This window comes from Chinchilla lanigera, unplaced genomic scaffold, assembly GCF_000276665.1.
Source record: "Chinchilla lanigera isolate Chin_1 unplaced genomic scaffold, ChiLan1.0 scaffold00061, whole genome shotgun sequence".
Lineage (NCBI taxonomy): Eukaryota > Metazoa > Chordata > Mammalia > Rodentia > Chinchillidae > Chinchilla > Chinchilla lanigera.
The window spans coordinates 1379191-1402148 of NW_004955462.1; the positions used below are offsets into that span (position 1 = coordinate 1379191).

General features: G+C 36.8%; 1 protein-coding gene across 1 annotated transcript in view; it reads left to right on the forward strand.

The window, feature by feature from the left end:
• Nucleotides 1-967: 967 nt before the first annotated feature.
• Rab18 (RAB18, member RAS oncogene family) overlaps nucleotides 968-22958 on the forward strand; it is a gene marked incomplete at its 5' end in the record, with an annotated part of 31647 nt that continues 9656 nt past the window's right edge. The window contains 2 exon segments of the mRNA XM_013521463.1: nucleotides 968-1023; nucleotides 13483-13544. Of these exon segments, the coding sequence (XP_013376917.1) occupies nucleotides 968-1023; nucleotides 13483-13544 (118 nt within the window).

The window sequence follows — 22958 nt, forward strand, 5'->3', positions numbered from 1 at the left end:
TATTTTATTAATGTGAGTAGATCAGTAGGACAACCTAAAAAGTTAAATACTAAAGAATTAATAATTCTGATTAATTTTGTAAATACAGGGCTTTATCAAAAGCTTAGATTTCATGTTTTGAAGAGACTCAAACACTTTTGCTTTGTATTATGTAAAATGATGGGGCGAGGGGAAACATCTTAGAGTGTCCTCGTAATCTGGTGTCTTTTGCTTTCACTCCTTTCCAGTTAGACATTTGCAAGATTTAGTCCTTACTTCCCTCTCACCGTAACCGTGGCTTTTGTTGACTTTTTTCCTCCATTTTTTCTGGCATTAACTGTTGAAAACAAAACAGATCTTGTCATTCCATTCTTTAAAAGCCTGCATTAGCTTCCACTTGCCTACTTGTTTTTTTTGCCCTGCCTAGCACTTGCCAGAAAACATCTGCTGTGGCTGTTACTGATCTTTCTACCCACTTTGTTTACTGTACCTTTTCTTTCCACTTAAGTAATAGTGGTACTACTTGTTACAAGATGTTATGCTTTTATGCCTTTCTGTTTTTACTTGAATGCAGAATGGATTATGCAGCGGGTTTTTGTTTTTCAGAGTGACTGTGTTGCCTTCTAAGACTGTATTTCCACTGTCATGTGTATCAATTAAAACATGACGTGTTGCTTCTATTTTCTCAGAAGGCATAATATTGATTTTTTAAAATAATGTTAACAAAATCCTACCTTTTTGTAGCTGAGAAGTATGAGGTGCATATACATTTACAGTAAACTGTTTTGACCTTCAGACTTTTAAATTGTCTTTCTAATACTGTAGTTCCTCTGTAGAAATGTGCACTGAGGCAGTGTTCCTGGGAGCAGGCCTCATCAGCTTTTCTTACCTATGTCTGATAGTTCATGACAAATAGTTGCAATCATGAGCACATTTATGGTAGGATTAGAAATAAATGTTAACTCCCTGGTCCTTTTCTCTCCTTTAGCCTGCTCTTGAGGTTCACAGATGATACTTTTGATCCAGAACTGGCAGCGACGATAGGTAAGCCTATGTTTAAAAATTGAGTAGAAATACCATGTATTTTCTTGCCTTTGGGCTGTTGGGTCAAAATCCCATTACCTTCCTGTCACCATCCCACTGCTTCCATGTCTTATTAAAATCGTACTGTCTTTCTGGATTTCACCCCGAAAAAGACAGTTTCCTTACTGTTTAACTTGTGGTTCTTTAGTGATCCCACTGATATAAATTCCACATACACCTCACTCCTGTCTTTTATTTTGTAGTGTGTAACAGTAATTTCAGTATTTATTTAGGCACTGTCCTAAGTGGTGAGGCTGTAATTTTTTTTTTTTGGTAATCATTAATAATACAAACTTGGTTTCTACCATTGTGGACCTAATAGTACTACAAAATTAATAGTTAATTTTGTCTTTTTAATGTTTGGTGTAGTATTTGACTGGTATTCAGATCTCTAATATTTATTCATATTAGTTATTAAAGATTACCAAAGCTGGGTATAGTGATGCACACCTGTATTCTCAGCTCTTAGAAGCTGAAGCAAGAAAGTGGCAAGATTGAATCTAGGGACTTAGGGAGACCCTGTCTCCAAAAAAAACCCAAAAAAACATATACATACATATATTTGGGAATGTTGCTTAGTTTGAATACCCTGAGTTCAGTCCTATTACAATTAAAAAACAAAAAGATTACTAGTAGTAACAGTGATGCCCAGATGATTTTTTTTAAATAAAATTTTGATATTTTGGAAGTGCTTATTGTAGCATGTTAAAATATATGAGAAGGGGTAAATATCTTGGTATCACATGTTTTAAGAGTAGAAGACAGTGTAAAGGTATTGAAAGACATTTTGGAATAGTTGAAAGGTAAAGGTGAGTGGAATTAGACCTGGATAGTCCTCTAGGCTCTGACTCGAAAGAAGTGTGATACTTGAGCAAATCATGTGATTTTATTGTCTTCATTTGTATATTTGTATAAAGATAATACACTTTTATACCAATTCTAAAATTTCATGATTTGCTGAGAAAGATTGCAGTGATAATTAGGAAAAATAAAAAATTTATCTTAATTGTCATTGTTTTTATTTATTGAAATAATTTTAACATGGTTGTTCTTCTATCTGCTGTTTCTATGCTGAAAGAAACTGTCAATGAGTCTTTGGTTGACCAGTATTGCATGTCTATATCTGTTTTCATGAGAAGCCACTTTGAAGATATCAATATGTAATACAACCACCATTGTTAATTCCCTACCACTTTGTTTGTAACTCTGTATTGTCTGTATTGTGCTTGTGATATGTTGTAAAATGTTGTATGTCTGTTAATGTTTCCCTCCTTTTATCCTTAAAATAAAAAAAAAAAAAAAAAAATTTTAGCCAGGGATATAGCTCAGTGGCACAAGTGCCTGCCTGGCAAGTGCAAGGTTCTGAGTTTGATTCCCGGTATTAAAAAATAATAATTTTAGACTTAAAGATAAGTTGTAAAAATAGCAGAGAATCCATATATATTACCCACATTTCCCCAATGTTACTTTCTGTTATATTTGCTTTATCACTTTTTTCTACATATATGTCCAGTATTCTTTTTTAATAAGTTGAGAATTAAAAAAAGGTTGAGAATAAATTGTAGAAATGATGTCTTTAACATCTAAATGATTTAATTTGTATTTCTTAAACATAGATATAATTCTAGAGACAGATTTTGCCAATTATTCCATTTGTAGTCTGTGTAATGAAAGAAAACTTTCTGGATTAGAATCTTGCCTACAGTCCAATGTTAAATTGAGTTGTCGGTGGCCAGACGTCGTGGTGCACGCTTGTGAGCTTGTAATCACAGCACTCACTTGTAATCGCAGCACTCAGGAGGATCCCTGCAGGTTCAAGGCCAGCCTGGGCTACAAAGGGAGCTTAAGGCCAGCCTGAACTGCTGAGTGAGATGAGACCCTATCTGAAAAAGACAAAAAAAAAAGTTGATTTGACATTCTCTTCAGTCTCTTTTAATGTTAGTAGCTCTTCTATCTTTTATGACCTTGACAGTTTTAAGAACACAGGCAGTGATTTCTGTTGTCCCTCAGTTTGTGCTTGTCCAGTGTGTTTCCGTGGTTATATTCTGGTGTATATTTTTGGCAGGAATTCCATTTCTTTTTTTTTTTTTTTCTGGTACTGGGAATCAAACTCACGACCTCCTGCTTGCCAGGCAGGCGCTGTGCCACTGAGCTAAATCCCCAGCCGCAAGGAATTCCATTTTAAGTGCTTCATATGTCAAGGTACATGGCATGTATTTGTCCCAATACTGTTGATGGAGTTTGATCATTTAAGGTGATACATACCAGGTTTCTCTTCTGTAAAGTTATTGTTTTTCCCTTAGTAGGAGATTTCTTAGGGAAAAATTTTTTTTTTGAGACAGGTTTCTCTTCTGTAAAGTTATTGTTTTTCCCTTAGTAGGAGATTTCTTATGGAAAGATTTTTTTTTGAGACAGGGTCTTGCTATGGTAGTGCAGGCTGGCCTTGAACTCAGCAATCTTCCTGCCTCAACCTCCCAAGTGCAGGGATTACAAGCATGAACCATGGAAAAAACTTGAGACTATGTAGATATCCTGGTTCTTACTGTGCTGGTTTTACCATTTAATGGTAAGTCTTACCTGCAATAGGTAATAATGATTGGCTTGTTGTCAAATAATTTTTTTAAATGCTTTCTTTTTTTTTGGTCTTTTTGAGGCAGGATCTCAGTAGCTCAGGCTGGCCTTGAACTTACTTTGTAGCCCAGGCTGGCTTGAACTCATAGCGATCCTCCTGCCTCAGGCTCCCAAGTGCTAGGATGACCAGCGTGCACCACCACACCTGGCTTTTGAGTATCTTTTTTGTTTTTGGTGGTACCAGGAATCGGACCTATGACCTCGCACCTGCAGTCACGAGCTATATCCCTGGCCCACCTAGATGTAAAAGATACTAAGGGCTGGGGTTGTAGCTTAGGGGCACAGCACCTGCCTGGCAAGCACAAGATCCTGCGTTTGATTCCTTCTCTCTCCCCCTCCAAAAATCTGGGCATCAGATTACATTCTCTCTCCCATTAAAATCAATACACACAAAAATAGAAACAAGTAGCACAATTGCTAGTGGCCTTGTGAAAATTAGTGTTGTGTAAAAAATTTTTAACTCATAGTAAAATAATAAGGAGAGTATATCAATTATTTTTCAGTAAAATAGATTTTTTTTGGTTTTTTTGAGACAGTCTTGCTATGCTGTTAGGCTGACCGTGACTCACTTTGTAGCCCAGGCTGGTCTTGAACTCACAATTCTCCTGCCTCAACTTCCCGAGTGCTGGGATTACAGCCGTGCGCCACCATGTCCAGCAGTAAAATAAATTACTGTCTTGCATAAAAAACTTTTAAGATAATTCTTGCATTTTGTGTTTCATAATGGTATTGTAAAATTGGCATTTTGTTTTGTGGCAGTTAGCTAAAACAACAAACAGCAGAGAGAGAAAAATCTAAAACAGCAAACCCAATAGTTTCCTAAACTAGAAGACTGCTAAAACTCCAAGCCACAAAGTAGGTGGAGTTGCTGCCAAAGCAGGGGAGTTTAACCATGTTGTATGTGGGAAGAAGTAGGGAAAGGAGTCCTTTAACTGTAGACAGAGCTCACACTAAGCCAGATAGGCCTCTTGAAGCTGAGGCACTATGGAGATATAAAACCTAAATCCCTCATTTGAAAAAAGCAAAGGGGTTCCTTCAGATAAGGGCAGGAGCTGACTTACACCTGGTTTGATTCTAAGGTGGGAGGATGGAGCCAAGGAAAACAAACCACTTTTCCAGGAAGTGCTCTATCTGTCTGCACAGCAGTGGGGGAAGAGGTGACTTTGCACTTTGATAAAACTCCCAGGATGCTCATCTCCCTTGGCTAACGAGACGTAAAATACAGCGCTTATCTGAAGTAACAGTCAAGTACATTTCTGAATAAAAGAACTCATTACTTTGAAATCCTAGGGAACAGTTTTGCAGGATCAGTCTTGGACTTGCAAGAAAGTAAATCTTAAATTAAAAAGAGTTTTACAATATATAGTCCCTGATAATTTTTCAGTTAATATTTCTGACCTGTTATGTTCATGGCTTGTGAGTTGATAGAAGTATTACTTCAAATTATCATACATTTAAAAATTGAGGCTTTTTTTGGGTAGACAGTTCTTTAAATTTTAATATAATTAACTAAAACATGCTTATAATCATGTAATTGACACTGTAGTCAGAATACCAAACTGTTCCATCATTCCAAAACACTACCTGGTGGTATCCCTTTGTACTCACACTTTCTCTTGCCTCCAGCCCCTGGCACTCACTGATAATGGACTCTGTAGTTTCTTTTGTGGTGGTGGGTGTTGAACCCAATGCCTTGTGCATGCTAGAAAAAAGCTTTGACACTGAGCTGTAATCCTAGCCCTTTCTCTTTTTTTTTTGAAATTTTGAGGCAGGATCTTGCTAAAATTTTCCAGACTGACCTTAAGTTTATAATCCTCTTGTAACTTCCATAATAGCTGGGATTACAGACATGTGGCATAATTTTGTCTTTTTGAGAATATCATATAAATGGAGTCATAGTATGTAAACTTTTCAAACTGATTTCTTTTACTTGGGCTGAGTCATTTGTTACTTTTTATTGCTGAATTGAATTCCGTTGTGTGGCTGTACCACAGTTGGTTTATCCATTCACTAGTTGCAGGACATGTGTTATTTATTTATTTTTTTTTTGGTGATTATGAATAGATTTAATGTAAACAGGATTTATACTATAAATACACAGGATTTTGTATAAATATAAATTTTTCTTTGTAGTACATAGGAAGTAGTGAGATTGCTGAATCATGGTAAATTTATATCTAGTTTTGGAAAGCAGTTTGGCCGTATTTTTATAAAGTGGTTATATCATTTTACATCGTCACTAAGAGCATATGAGAATTTCTGTTCATCTGTGTTCCTCAATTATAATTAGTATGAGAAGCCTTTTGAATGCTAACCAAGCTGAATAGTTGTGGATTGGTATCCTACTTACTTTTCTCATTGCTGAGACAAAATACGTAGCACCTAAAGTTAGAGGAGGAAAGGTTTATTTGACTCACAGTTTGTAGAGATTTCAGTCCATAGTTTTTTGGCTCCAAGGCAGAGGAGAAATAGTTTATGAGAACAGAAGGCAGCAAAGCAGCAAAGTACCAAGCAGCAAGTGACAAGTAGTCACCCTCTTTCTGTTCATTATGTCCTATCCAGGCTACCCACTTGTAGGACAGGTAGTAAGTACCCAGGGTGGGACAGCCTTAATCCTAGCATCACACCATGAAATCAATTCCAGCATCACAAACCCTAGAGCTAGCAACCTCTGAAAAGCCACGTCTGAGACTGCATGAAGCTCTGGGGGGCCATCTTGACACAAGCTATAGCAGTTGGTATCATTTATTTGCATTTCTCTAATGACTAATGATGTTGAGCATTTTTAAGTTATTTGTTATTTCCAATGTCTATTTTTTGTGTGTGAAGTGTATTCAAGTCTTGTTAATTTTTCAACAGGGTGTATTTTCTTTTCTTTTTTTTTTTTTTTTGAGTTTTTTTTTTTTTTTTTTTTTTGAGGGTCTCACTATACGGTTCAGGCTTTGTAGCCCAGGCAGGCCTTGAACTTGCAACGATCCACCTGCCTCAGCCTCCTCAGTGCTGAGATTACAGGCATGCGCCACCACGCCCAGTTTTGTGAATTTTTAAAATGTCCAACCATTTCACATTGTGGAAATAAACTGGATTGATTACTGATTTTCTCTCTTTACTAGTTATAAGTTTATTCAAACACTCTGTTTCTTCATGAGTCAATTTTGGCAAATTGTTTCTAATCATTTTGATTATCTAATTTGTTGGAGTACAGTTGCTCAACACTGTTGTATAATTCTTTTTTCTGTAAAATCATTAATAATAGTTTGAGCCTTCCTAATCCAAAAATCCAAAATCTGAAATGATCCAAAGTCTGAAACTTTTTGAGGGCCAGTGTGATCCCAAAATCTATGCAAATATTCTAAAATTCAGAGAACTTCAAAATAGGAAATATTTTTGGTCCCATCTGTTTCAGATAAGGTATACTCAGAAATGGCCTGGCTTTTCTTAACTGATTTTTGTAATTTTAGTCTTCTCTTTCTCTTTTTTGAAGTCAATGTAGTTTACAGGTTTGTTGGTTTTGTTGAATGAAAAAAAAAAAAAAACTTTTATCTGGGCCTGGTGGTACATGCCTGTAATCCCAGCATTTGGGAGGCTGAGGCAGGAGGATTGTGAGTTTGAGACCAGTCTGGGCTACAAAGTGAGCTCAAGGCCACTCTGAACTTCACAGTGAGACCCTGTTTCAAAAAGACAAAAAAAAAAAAAAAAAACCTTTGGTCTTCAGTTTTCTGTTGTATTTTCTGTTTTATTTTGTTCTAATCTTTATTATTTTGTCTTGCTAGTTTTGCACTTAATTTGCTCTTCTAGTTATTCAAAGTGTAGTGAAGTTACTGATTTAAGATTTTTTTGCTGTTGCGCTTTCATTTGTCTCCAATTTTTCCTATGACTTACTTGATCTATGGTTATTTAAAAAGATTCCTTTTAATGTCCACTTGTAAATTTTCCAGTTTTCCTTCTGTCATTAATTTCTGGTTTCATATCATTTACCTTAAGAATAGTGTTTTGTATGATTTCAGTCTGGAAAGTTAAGCCTTTTATAGCCATCATATCCTGGAGAATGTTCCATACACACTGGAGAACATTTGTTGTTGGATGGACTATTCTGTTTGGTCTAATTGTTTTGTGGTATCATTCAAATTGTTTTTCCCTCTTGTTAGTTTATCTTGTTGCTCTATTCATTATTGGGAATGTTACATTAAAATCTCCAGTTATTATTGTGATACAATTTTTCCTGTCAGTTCTATCAGGGTTTACTTCCTGTGTATTGAGGCTCTATTTGCAGTGCATACATAATTGTTTGTCTTCTTAATAAATTGACCTTTCATTTCTTTAACTTTTTTTTTTTTAGTCTTTTTGAGACAGGGTTTTGCTATGCAGTTCAGGCTGGTCTTGAACTCACTTTGTAGCCCAGGCTGGCCTCCAACCTGCGATGATCCACTTGCCTCAGCCTCCCAGGTGCTGGGATTACAGGCATATGCCACCACGGATAAATTGACCTTTCATCAACATATTTTGTCCTTGTTTATTGCCATATCAGTTTTTAACTTAAAGTCCATTTTATTTGATATTGTTGCTGTATCAGTTTTTAACTTAAAGTCCATTTTATTTGATACTAGTATAATCACGCCTTTCTTTTTCAGTTACTATTCATATGAAACATTTTTTTCTTCTCTTTTTATTTTCAACCCTATGAATCTTTTGTGTTTTTTTTTTTTTTTTGGTACCGGGAATCAAACTCGGCACCTCGCGCTTGCCAGGCAGGTGCTTGTGCTGCTGAGCAGTATCCCCAGCCCTGAACCCTATGAATCTCTAGATCTGAAGTCTCTTGCAGATAGGTATATTTAGTATTTTTTATTTTGGCAATTTTTCCTTTATAGGAGAGTTTATTTACATTTAGCATGATTATCAGTAAGCCTTCTGCTATTTTGCTATTTGTATTCTTAAACAGTTTTTATTTTTTATTTTCTCCATTACTTTTTTTGGCACCAGGAATTGAATTCAGGACCTTGCGCTTGCCAGGCAGGTGCTTGTGTCACTGAGCTATGTCCCTGGCCCTATTTTCTCCATTAATGCCTTATTTTGTTGATTTTTCATACTAATAGGGTTTGATTCCTTTTTTATGTGTATTTGATGTTTTCTTCATGATGTATTTCTTTTTTACTCAATTCTGGTAGCTTTTAATCTTTTAAGGAAATTGTCCATTGTATTTAAATTGTTAAATTTCTTGGCATCATTTTTTTCTAACATTCTTTTAATCATTCTTTTAACCACTGCACAGTCTATAAATGATATTTATTATTCTTTTAATGTCACTTCTCATCTTTTTCTTGATTGGGTTTGGCTAGAAATTTATTTTTGTTTGTTGTTTTTATTATAAAATGAGCTTTTGGCGGTACTATCTGAAATTTTTTTTTTCTGTTTTCTAATAATTAACTTTTGTCTTCCATTTTGTGCTTTTTCTTTCATGTGATAGTATAGATTGAACTCAGGGTTTTAACTGTGTTAAGTACACGCTCTTCTACTGAGCTCTACTCCTAGCCAATCTGTTCTTGCTGATCTCTTAGTTTGGAAGCTCTAGTCATTGATTTAAGATCTTTTTTTCCCCCCAGTATGGCATTTAATACTATGTAAAGTTTCCTGTAAGTGCCACAGATTCTGTGGGATGTTTTTCTTTCTTTCTTTTCTTAATTTTAAAAATAAAAGAAGGAAAACATTGACGGACAACTTTTACAGAATAGCAGAACAGTACAGACAATACAGAGTTACAACAAAGTGGTAGGAAATTAACAATGCTTGTTGTATTATATGTTGATATAAAAGTTTAAGTACTTCTTTGAGCCCAGGCATAGTGCCACCCGCCTATAATCCCAGCACTCGGAGGCTGATGAGGAGGATCTTTGTGAATTCGAGGCCAGCCTGGGCTACATGAGCTCAAGGCCAGCCTGAACTGCATAGCGAGACCCTGTTTCAAAAAGACTAAACAAAAACAAATATATCTTTGAGCAATTTGAAGATGCCCCTTAATTTACTTTCCTTTTTGGATCTATGTTTGGGGGTCATTGAGCTGCTTTCAACTGTGGATTAATCTTTTACATCAAAATTGAAAAGGTTTGGCCATTATCTTTTCAAATACAAAGTTTGCTCCCCTTTGCTTTCTCGCTTTTTCTACGCTGCTTAGAATTGCCCCACAGATCATTGATGCTGTCTCTTTCTTTTTGTTAATGAAATTGGCACATAATTTTATATATATATATATATATATATAGGGGTAAAGTGTGGTAATTCAGTAGAAGTATATATTGTGTAATGGTCAAATTGCAGTTTCATTTGTTATTTCTTTGTATTGGAAGCTTTGAACTCTTCTAGTTTTTGGGTTTTTTTTTTGTACTGGGAATCAAACTCAACCTCATGCTTGCCAAGCAGGCACTGTGCCACTGAGGTAAAGCCTGCCCTCTTTCAGTATTTTACAAATCATATAACAAATTGTGAGAAACTCTGGGTGGCCATGTTCTCAAACTGGTTCTGCCTCGCAGGAGCCTTACAGCAGGGAGAGCACAACATGGGCTGGGCTCTTTCTCTGGGACATTGCAGTGGTGTGGATTCCATAGCAACTCCCCAAACTGGTCTTAAAGGACCTGCAAGGGCTGCAGTCTTCTCCAACAGCAATACTTAAGGTTCCATGGCATTAGTGGGTACTGCCTGGAGCCTGCTACTTAACCTTTCCCCAGTGCATGAAATCCGTGGCTTAGGGCAGTGATGGCAAACCTTTTAGAGACCAATGCCCAGACTGCAACCCAAAGCCTACTTGTTCATCACAAAGTGCCGACACTGCGATTAAACCCCAAGTACTGAGGTTTTAGTTTAGAAGGAGCAGCTCATACATTAACATCTTTGTTTTAAAAGGAAAACAGATGACACGCGAGCCATAGGTTTGCCACCACTGGCTTAGGATGTTCTAAACTGGAGAGAGAATGGTAGATACTCTACATAGTTCCTTTCCAAGTCTGTCATGGGTCTCTGTGCTCTGTGACCTCTGCCAGATTCCAGCTACACTCAAATATGCCAGCGTAGTAACAGTTTTTTCTTTGTTTGATTCTTTCTTGTGGAGGGACATTGGCCAGGCACCTCTTTTTAGCCATCTTGCTGCCATCACAGCTTCCCCCTCATGTCCTGTTTCCTTTTGGCTCGTTTCTGTTGCTGTGTCCTCACATTCACTGTTGTCTTCTCCAGTGTCCAGTCTGCCATTGATCCCACGCTGTGTAATTTCATCTCAGACATTGCCATTTTTGTCTCTAGAAATTTAATTTTGTTCTTTTTTTGTACCATTGTCTTTTTAAACATGCAGTATACAGTTATAATTGTTTTAATATCTGGATTTGCTGATTCTAACATTTGTGTCAGTTCTGAGTCATTTTTTTTTTCTCTTTTTGAGACAGTGTCTGGCTATGCAGTTTAGGCTGGCCTTCACCTCACTATGTAGCCCAGGCTGGCCTCGAACTCATGGCGATCGTCTTCCCAGGCGTGTACCACCATGCCTGGCTCCTGAGTCATTTTCTGTTAAATAATATTTCTCTTCTTTGACAAGAAAAATGCTTCAGTTAATAATGTTCTGATCCCCCATTCACAACTGTCTATTGTTGGGTTTATTCTTTTCATAAATTTTCATATTCTACTTACTATTTGTTTCAAAGGCTTTCTTAAATATATTATGCAAATAATATATTTTAACTAAATTAGGCCTCAAAAAAAGACTCCTATTAAGAAACTGAATTAAAAGGTCATACTAACAATGCAAACACAACTGAAAAAGAAAAAAGCTAAAATGATAGGTCTACAGCCCCACAGGAAGAGGTTGAAAGGGTGGGTTAAGCAAATCTGGTAAGAAGTCGGTGTCACAGTTACTTTTCTTGTTGCTGGTACAAAATATCCCATACCCAAAGTTCAAGTAGGAAGCTTTTATTTTGGCTCATATTTATAGTGGTGTGAGTCCATAGTTTGCTGACTCCAAGCTGGGGTGGCATTTTAGAGGGGCATCGCAGAGGAGAAACACTTCATGGCAAGAAAGGAGACAGCCAAGCAGCAGCAGCAGAAGCAGCAAGCTTGCCTTCTTTCCCTTTCCCTCTTCCAGGCTGTCCACCTTTTGGGTGGTGCCACCCACACCAGGGGTGAGGCATCTTTAATCTTAGTGTTTATACCTTTGATTCAGCCACCTCCCAGAAGCTCCACCTGTGAGCACGTGAGACTTTTATATTACTAATATATTTCCATAATGGTGACATGTGTTCTGTTAAGCATTTAATATGCTGTTAGTTGGAACAGTTCTGAATTAATTGAATTAATTGTGACAAGCTAACAAGATCTTTTATAAGCTTTTTTTTTTTTTTTTTTTTTGTTTTTTTGAGACAAGGTCTCAGTATACAGTTCAGGCTGGCCTTGAGCTCACTTATGTAGCCCAGGCCGGTCTCAGACTCAAAACGATTCTCTTGCGTCAGTCTTCCAAGTGCTGGGGTTATAGGCATGCACCACCACACCTGGCTGATCTTTTGTAAGCTTCTTTTCAGACTTCTTGAGCTAATGTTTTCCATCTGACCAGTGGGGTAGACTGCACGTTATTTTTGATGTTCTTCTAAAGACATGTGGACAGTTATTGTTCATTTAAGCCCGATGACATATGTCAGCTTCTTTTTTCCTGGAGAAATGAGGAGGGGGTGCCTTAATAAAACATTGTGTGATTTCTGATGAGGTTCTCCTCTACGTAAATTAGTATTCATGTAAATTTTTCATAGATTTTTGAGCATCCCTCTCTCACTTGTGAAGAATTTTGCAGCATTGGATATATTATAGGGAATTCTTTTTTTTTTTGGAATTATGCAGTAGCAGGTGATCATTGACTAGGTTATATAAAACTAATGTTATTTTTTAGGATAAATTGAACGCAGAATGCTTAGACAAGGAGTGAGTGTGTCCCTTTTATATAAGCTGCTTACATTCAAGATCTGAGTCAGTGGTGCTGAAATACGCTAAACAGTAGTGTCTGGGTGCTTAGGGAATCTCTGAAAACTGTCATGATCACCAGTCAGGTAAGAATACTCTTTTCTAGGGCCAGGGGTGTAACTCAGCTGCTTAAGCGCTTGCCTGGCAAGCCTGCGGTTGAGTTCAATTCCTGGTACCCGCCCCCCCCCCCCCCCCCAAAAAAAAGAGAATACTCTGTTCTGCCAGGTGTGGTGGCATAGTCCTGTAATCCCAGCACTTGGGAGACTGAGGCAGGAGGATTGTTGTAAGTTTGATACCAGCCTGGGCTACAAAGTGAGTTTGAGGCCAGCCTAAACTGCATAGTGAGACCCTGTCTCAAAAAGACAATTATAGTGCTAACACAGAAAAGTAGTTTCTTTTTTTTTTTTGTCTTTTTGAGCTCGAGGCCTACTTTGTAGCCCAGGCTGGTCTCGAACTTGCAACGGTCCTCCTGCCTCAGCCTCCCAAGTCCTGGGATTGCAGGCACATGCCACCATGCCCGGCATGAGCTATGATTTTTAATATGTACAGTTAATCATTGCCTTAAATTGAATTTTATTTTTTCCAAGTATAGGTATTTGTTTAAATTCCAAAGCATTTGATTTTCATTTAATCTGATTAAATCCTGAACTATGGTCTTACAGACACTTTTTCTTTTATCTGCATATCCAGAATTCCAAAGATTTTGGGTATGAATTTGACCATTTGATAAACTAGCTTTTCTGTTTTCGGGGTAATGAATTTTAAAAATGGTGATTGACTTACCAAAACTTTCATTTCTTCAAGGTGTTGACTTCAAGGTGAAAACAATTTCAGTGGATGGAAATAAGGCTAAACTTGCAATATGGGTAAGAGTTTTTAAAATACATTTTTATAAGTATTAAACTTGTACTTTTTGTAACTTTTGTTCTTGGTCTTTTTGAGACAGGGTCTTACTGTGCAGTTCAGGCTGGCCTTGAGCTCACTTTGTATCCCAGGCTGGTCTTGCAACAATCCTCTTGCCTCACCCTCCTGAGTGCTGCGATTACAGGCATGCATCATCATGCCCTGTTCTAAACTTGTACTTTTTATGGAAGCAGAAAATGATTTATTTAGTGTTGTAGAAGTGAACAAACAACTTGTATTAAATACTTTTGGGATACTTGATGTCTACTAAGAGACACACTGTATAGTTCTGTGTCTCTTATACTGGGTCAATAGGCAGAGACTTGTTTTATTTAAATTTTTAAAATGTATTTTCAGAATATTTTTAAAACTAGAGAATTAAAAAAATGTCATACAGCCTGCCAGAGCAAATCATTGCTGGTAGACATTTTCCGTTAGAGTTTTAAAAACACCATCTATCTGAACCAACACTGAATTATCAAGGGGACCAGAAAGGAAGTGGTACTTAAGAAAAAAATTATTTTTCCTCTTTGTTAGTGTAGATATTTATAAAATTTGCCAACTTTGGGTTTGGTTTGAATACTTTCTCTTCTTTTACCTGCTTCTTCTCATTTCCTTGTGAATCCTACAATTCTAATCCATGTTGCTGTGCAGACTAGACCTCCTCATGCTGGTGCTGAATAAGGTGGCATTAAATGTCAAAAACATCCAAGAGGCTTAGTGTCTGTCTCTTCAGTTCCTATAAATATGATTGCTAATGTATAAATATTTATAAAAATGTATACCTAATTTTTACATTACTATAATTAAATATATATCTTATAACATGATACATATTAGAACTGATTAGCAGTCATCAAATGAGGATACACTTTCTACATGGTGGTTAAATGGTAAATGCTCCCTGGACATCAGTAAGTGGAAGAAGTAAATGTTCATGGCTTACATAATGGTAGTTGTCAAGTTGCTCAAGCTAAGCTTAAACTTGTGATTCTCTTGCCTCAGCCTCCTAGAGAGTTAGGATATAGACATAGGCTACCACGCTAGAGAGTTAGGATATAGGCAGAGGCTACCATGTCTGCCTAATGTATCATGTTTTAAATGATTATTAATTTATTTGCCCCTGCCACATAGTTAACATCAGTCAGAACAGTAATGTCTACAGAAAACATTTTGGAAAATGTTGGAGTAGGCAGAAGTAAAATATATTGAACAGTTGAAGAATGTCCACTTTTTGTATTAAAGTGGGGGCCTGGTTTTCCATGTTTTTTATGATTAATTTATTATCTCTTTCTGTCCTTGCTATTGCTGTGTGAAATACTCAAATCAGAGTAGGAACTGAGGTTTAATGATTGCAGTGATATTTTTCTCTTATATAAGAAAATTTTTTAAGTTTACTTGCTACTTCCTGCCTAATGAATATGCTGGCAGGGACTATTGATGAGATGTCTTTATCCTAGGCTTACATTTTTTTCAAAAAGAACAGTTTCCCTGGACTATAAGAATAATACTGGCCATTCTACAAAAGATAATTGAGGCAATAAGAAAGCAATAGAGAAAATATTCATCTTTAGTAAGTGTATACTTTTTAGTAAATATATTTTTTAAGATATTTAGGTACATATATACATACTATTATACATATGCGTATATATGTGGTTTCTCAAAACGGATTGATTCACAAATGTGCACATTTTTCTGTGTCAGTAAATACAGATGTTACCATTGTAATGGCCACCTGGTATTCCTTCTATGGCTATATTGTAATTTAGCCAACTCTTAGAGAAAGATACTTAAATTGATAACTAGGTTTTCATAAAAATAAGCAGTGCTCCAGTGAGCATCCTTACTATACATCTGTGGATAGTTATGTAATTACTTAACATGTACACCTAGAAATGGAAATTTTTTTTAAGAATGTGAGGATTTAATAATAGATTTAATATTGACATCAAAAAGACTTGTTTTTCATTTTTTACTTCCACCAGGTATTATTCATATTCTCTTACACATTTTAATTGATACGGTAGTTGGTATTACCAGTTTTTTTCATCCTTACTTTCTGAGATAAAATTTTTTACTTATACTGTGTACATATCTTTTTAGTTTTTATCATGCATTTATTGGTCACATTTAAAAATGTATTTTCTTTTTATATTCTTTGCCCATTATATATTAACATTCATCTTTTCCTTGAGTAAAGTGTATTATAAAAATACCAGCTTTGTCGTATGCTACATTTTTCCACAATGGCATTCATCTTTAAAATCATTAATTGAGCTCTTCTATGTAGAGTATCATGTCATCTGCAAATAATGATAGTTACACATTCCTGTATTCCTTTTTGGGGGGGGTTCTGGGAATCAAACTCAGGACCTTGTGCTTGCTAGGCAGGCACTTGTGCCACTGAGCTATATCCCCGGCCCTCCTATATTCCTTTTATTTCTTTCTCTTGTCTAATTGCTCTGGCTAATGTTTCCGGAACTATATTGAATAAGAGTGGTGACAGTAGATATCTTTGTCTTATTCCTGATTTTAGAGAGAAAGCTTTTAGTTTTTGTCCATTTAATATGATGTTGGGTGTTAGTTTGTCATAGATGGCTTTAATCAGATTGAGATAAAGACCTATTCCAGTTTTCTGTAGGGTTTTTATCATGAATGGGTGTTAGACTTTGTTAACTGCTTTTTCTGCATTGAGATGATCATGTGATTTTCGTCCTTGGCTCTGTGGATATGGTGTATTACATTTATTGATTTATATGTGTGGAACTATCCCTGCATCCCTGAGATGAGTCCTGCTTGGTCATGGTGTATATAATCTTGTTGATGATTTGCTTTATTTATTTATTTTTTTGCTGTGTTTATATCCAAAGAGCATTTTAATTAATTTCTTTACACATAACTGAAAGTGATGTTACACTACATAAAATATTTACAACTATGCAGTAATGTGTTGCAAAATAAATTATCTAGAAGGCACCAGAGTACATTGTGAAAATACATAAAACTGTACAGTGTCTGCAGATACACTGTATAGAATTATTGGCTCTGTAGTGTTTCAAGTTACATTCTCAGAAAGAGAAACAAAATGCTCAAGATTAAAGGAAAAAATACATCAACCATGTGGATTTGACTCCATTAAAAACACTGTTGGAGAGTCCTGGCTGCATCCCTCTGCAGCCAGGTTGGGTGATAATCAGGCCCTCACCACACCAGGAACCCCCTGTGTCCCTGTCTTTCCTAAGGACGGGGACAAGATGGCGCTGTCCTGCTTTGCCAAGTATCTTATTGAGGATTTTGCATTTATTTTCCTCAGATTGGCCTGTAGTTTTCTTTCTTGGGTGAACCCTTCCCTGGTTTTGGTATCAGAGTAGTACTTGCCTCTAGGAATGAATTTGGAAATCTTTTTTTTTTTTTTTTGTCTTTTTGAGACAAGGTCTTGCTTTGCAGTTCAGGCTGGCCTTGAGCTCACTTTGTACCTCAGACTGGCCTCAAACTCGTAGCAATCCTCCTGCCTCAGCCTTTTGGGTGCTGGGGTTACAGAAGTGCACCACCACACCTGGCAAATTTGAAAGTCTTACTTGCCTTTTAGTTTCATTAAAAACTTTGAAGAGTAGTGGCATTAGATCTTCTCTTAATTTCTATAGAATTCAGTAGTGAATCCATCAGGACCCGGGCTTTTCTTTGTTGGTAGGCTTTTAATTATGTCTTCAACTCATTGACTGATACTGGTTTATTTAGAATTTTTATATCTTCTTGATTCAGCTTTGGTAATTCATATGTATACAGGAATCTCTCCATTTCTTTACTTGCCATCTTATTAGAATAAAGGTTCTTAAAGTAGGTATTAATAATCTGGATTTTTTTTTTTTGTCCTTTTTGAGACAGGGTCTTGCTATGCAGTTCAGGCTGGCCTTGAGCTCACTTTGTATCCCAGGCTGGTCTCAAACTCGCCATGATCTTCCTGCCTCAGCCTCCTGAGTGCTGGGATTACAGACATGCAGGTGTGCACCACCACGCCCGGCAATCTTTTGGATTTTTGCAAGATCTGTTGTGACTTCACCCTTTTCATTCCTAATTGAATAGATTTGAATCTTTCCTTTCTTTGATAACGTTGGTTAAGGGTTTATCAATTTTATTTAGTCTTTTAAAGAACCAACTCTTCAGTTCCTGGGTTCTTTGTGTTATTTTCTTAATCTCAATTGCATTAATTTCTGCTCTAATCTTTATAATTTCCTCCTCTATACAAGCATTGGGATTGATTGTTCTTGTCTTTCAGAAAACTTGTACATCTAATGACCAAATTCAGTCATGTAGCTGGATACAAAGTCAACACTCAGAAATCAATAGCATTCCTGTACACAAGTAACACACTTATTGAGAGAGAAAAATTAGGGAAACTGTGACTTTCACAGTAGCAATGAATAAAAATTAAATACTTAGGAATCAATTTAACAAAGGAAGTAAAAGATCTTTACATTAAACATTATAGAACCCTGAAAAAAGAGATCAAAGAGGATATCAAAAAATGTAAAAATAGCCCTTGCTCTTGAGTAGGAGGAACCAACGTAGTAAAAATGGCTACGCTCCCAAAATTGTTATAATTTAATGCATTTCCAATCAAAGTACTGCTAGCATACCTCAGAACTAGAGAAAACATTTCTTAAAATTCATTTGGACTCAAAAGCAACCTAGAAAAGCAAAAGCAATTATGGGCAACAAAGACAAGGCAGAGAACATCCCTGACTGGAAATTATGCTACAGAGCTACTGTGATTAAAAACAGCATGGTATTGGCAAAAACACAGACCCAGTGATCAGTGGAACAAACTAGAAGATGCAGAAACAACTCGAAACACACACTCAGCCACCTTGTCTTTGACAAGGAGGACAAATACCCTCACTGGAAGAAAGATAACCTCTTCAATAGATGGTACTGGAAAAACGCTTTCCACATGCTAAAGACTAAAACCAGACCCATATCTTTCATTATGCACTAAACTAAAATTGAAATGGATCAAAGATCTAAACATTAAAACAGCCAGGCGTGTTGGCATACAGCTGTAATCTGAGCACTTGGAAGTCTGAGGCAGGAGAATCATTGTGAGTTGGAGGCCAGCCTGGGCCACAAAGTGAGCTCAAGGCTAGCCTGAACTGCAGAGTGAGACCCTGCCTCAAAGACAAATAAGTAAATAAATGCATTAATTAAAAAATAAACATTAAAACAGAAACATTATATCTGCTGGAAGAGAGAATGGGTAGAACTGTTGAAGACATAGGTATAGGCAAAGACTTTGTGAACAAAACTCCAGTTGTACAGGAACTATCACAAAGACTCAACAGCTGAGATCATGTCATATTAAAAAGCTTTTGCACAATGAAAGAAATCAGCAAAGTAAAGGGATACACCAGTGACTAGGAAAAAATCTTTGCTAGCTGTTCCTCAGATAAAAGACTGATGTCTAGAATATATAAAGAACTGAAAAGAATCAACCCCCCCAAATTTAGAGACCCAATCAAAAAAATAGGAATCTGAGATGAATACACACTTAGATGAAGAAGTAGAAATGGTAAGTAAATATATGAAAAAAAAAATTTCACTTTACCTATCATGTGAGAATTGCAAATTTAAATAAACACAGATTCCATTTCACTCCAGAAAGAATGGATCTTACCAAGAAATCAACTAATAACAAATGCTGGAGGGGCTGTGGGGAAAGAGGAACCCTTCTCCACTGCTGCTGGGAGGTAGACTGCTGTGACCACTGTGGAAATCAGTGTGCAGATTCCTCAGAAAATTAGGACCAGAGGGTTCCATTTGACCCAGTTATCCTCCTCCTCAGTATTTTCCTGAAAGAATTAAAATCATCGTATCACAGCGATACATACAGACCCATGTGTACAGCAGCCCAGTTTATAATAGCTAAATAATCAAAACAGGCCAAATGCCCAACTACCAAGCAATGGGTAAAGAAGATGTGAGGTTTCTTTTTATACAACAGAGTACTGCTCGGCTATAAAGAAGGTAAACTTGAGACATTTCTAGGTAAATGGGTACACTTGAGACCATACTCTTTAACTGAAATACATTGGACACACATTTAACTACCACATTCTTTGATGTGAAAAACTAAAAGTTAAATAAGGAACAAAATGGAGGATAGATATTGTGAAATAGGACTAAAATGTTCAAATGGGAAGGGGCACGGGGGCAGGCAGAAGGAAGGAAGGGAAAAGAACAGAAAAATAAATGGAAAGAAAGCTTTTTTAAATAGGGCAAAGGGGGCAGAAGGGAGGGGAATGGGGAAAAGTGAAAATTTGGGTAGCTCATGTACGGGTACAAGTTCCATGTGAATGTGATCATTGCATATATCTATACTGTACCCAGAGTTAGGAGTGGTGGTGCTTACCTGTAATCCCAGCACTCGGGAAGGTGAAGCAGGGGGATCCTTGCGAGTTCAAGGTCAGCCTGGGCTACAAAGTGAGTTCAAGACCAGCCTGAACTGCATAGTGAGACCCTGTCTCAAAAAGACAGAACACACACACACACACAGACACACACACACACACACTCTCACACTCTCACACTCTCACACAAACACACACACAAAAACTGTACCAATAAACTTAATGATAAAAAAATCAATTTTTAAAAAAATTTTTTTTATTTTAAAGAGTAAAAGAAGGATAACATAATAATGGGAGGGCTTACCAAGTTACAGACAAAGTAGTACGAAATTATCAGTGGTTATTGTTTTACATAGTTATCTGCAAGATAGTTTCTCAGGAAAACAAATAGACAATAGTTACAGACAAAAGGGGTAGGAGATTATCAATAGTTGTTGTACTATACTTTGCTATCTTCAAAGTGGCTTCTGAGGAAAATAAATAGAGCTATACATGAGTGACCAATTGAATAATCATTAACTATTCTCAGTGGTTGTTGTAGGAAAAACATAATAAACATACATCCATTTACGAAATAGGATAGGAACAATACAAACAATACAAAGTTATGGATAGATTAGTAGGAAAATATCAATGGCTCCTGTAATACACGGTGGTATCTTTAAAGTGGTTTCTCAGGAAGACAGAGATATGCAAGAAGGATCTAACAAATAGTTACAGCCTAAGGGTTGTCAAAAATAGCATATTACCTCCTCACCGGTGACTCCTTTCACTGAGGTGTGATGGCTGGAAGGAAGGCCAGTACTGAAAAGAAGAACCGAGAGACTTGCACCTGTGTTTAGCAACAGGCTGTTTTGTTGTTCCTCTGTAGTCATGATTACCCGGGGCTCCTCCATGGAGATGACAGTCTGGCCAGAGGGAGAAGGCAGAGTATGTCCCGGCCCCCCTCATTCCTGCTGGACTAACTGGTAGGATGGGTCTGAGCTCTGGGGCCTCCACTTCAGAGGGCAGACTGATCTCTAGTGGTCACCTTTGCATTCAGGGCGTGGCCCAGGGGGCCTCTCAGGGCAGTTCCTGTTGAGGTGGCCTGGCTTTTAACAACGGTAGCGATGAATGCAGTTGTCGAGTTCTTCTTGGGCCCCGAGAATCAGACTTAGGGTCTGTTTCTCTTAGTGCTGCAGCAAAAGCACCTGCTTTTTCTCAGTCTCTTTGTTTTCTCTCCTTGGCTGCCTCCTCAAAAAATCATTAATCTTAAAATGAATATAGGAGTGTGTTCTCATGCATGAGTAAAATACTGACTCTGTCATATGTATAGTACAGATTCTTTTTTTTTCCCAGCTTGTTATGTACATTCAAATCTTGTTAAAAATGAAAGACGGGGGCTTTTTTTGCTGTACCAAGGTTTTAGTTGTTATATGCTCGGATAATTTATTTTTTTCATGACTGAGTGTCATGCTGTGTTTTAGGAAGGCCTTTCTGTTGAATATTAGAAATATATGAATCCATAGTTCTCCAACCCTGTGGTTTTAGTTACAGACATACAGTGAGTTCTTCTCTCCCTTGCAGATTTCTGGGATCAGTCAAATAGAATCATTATGCACAACTCCACCTCCACTGTCTATTGCAGGTGCACACTCTTCATGACTTAAGTAGCATCAGTGAGGTTTTACCTTGTGTGGCCCCTTCCTACACCCTTGCCTTACTTCCACTCTCTTGGTTCTATTTGGTCTTTTCTTAGCCTGTGATTTATCCATCCTGTCTTTAGTAATTTCTTCTCTCTTTACTCCATCAGAAAGCAAAAACACAGCTTGAGACAAGAAAGTATGCTTGGTTTATCTTACAAAGATGTTATATCTCTTACCACATACTCCTAACTTTTAAAACATACAGAAGCAAAACCTCAACTTCTGACTATTCAGTCTATAGTTATGGTAAATCCTGGTCCACTGCTGTTGCAACAGGGTTTTGTATCCTGCCCCAAGTATTAAGATTTTTATAAGTAAACCCAAAATGTCAAGACTAAATGTCTGATCTGACTAGTCACATGTAAAATGTCAAAGTCATGTAATATTTTAACATTAGAGCATTTTTGCTATTGTCTTTACTTTTAAAACATTAGGTATTATGGCTATCTTAACTGGAATTGCAGTTTTGATTTTTATTTTGTGTTTCATCAAAGCCATTTTTGAAGTTGATTTCAGTGAAAACTTGAGTGAATAAAGTTCATGTTCATTCACTTTCTGCCTTCTAGAAATCAGTTACTAGAATTATGGGCAGACTTTGCTTATGCAAATAAAATGGCTGTTTTCCTGTTGTAGCAAAAACATTTTAGGACTGCATTATTTTACACTTGGTCTTGCCCAAAATTATTTGTTATAAAAACGAAACTGTTCTGTGTATGGAAAAATAGCTAAGTTTTAAATTTCCAAATTTTGTGTTCCAGAACTGAATCTTACCTTTTGAATATGACTTTTTCTTTTCTCTTAAGATTGTAGTACTCAGGTCCAGGGATATAGCTCAGTGACATAAGTGCCTGCCTGGCAAGTGCAAGGTCCTGAGTTTGATTTCTAGTACCAAAAAAAAAAAAAAGAAGATTGTAGTACTCAGATTTAAATGCATAAGATGATGGAATTCCAAAAGTTAAAGTAAAGTGTATACTGAGTAGTTTGAATGTTGCTAATTTAATCATATTTTGCATGTAGGTAAATTGCTGAGATACATCCTTTTAGAATATAATAGTTTTATTTTTCTTTTTTGAGACAGGGTCTTGCTGTGTAGTTCAAGGTGACTTTGGACTCACTATGTAGCCCAGGCTAACCTTCAGTTCACAGTGATCTTCCTACTTCAGCCTCCGAGTGCTGGTATTGCAGGTGTGTGCCACCACACTCGGTTAGGTTTTATGAATTAGGTCTTCTCAAATAGTTACTGAGCTAAGGCTATGAACACTTTATATATATATAATTTCAAATA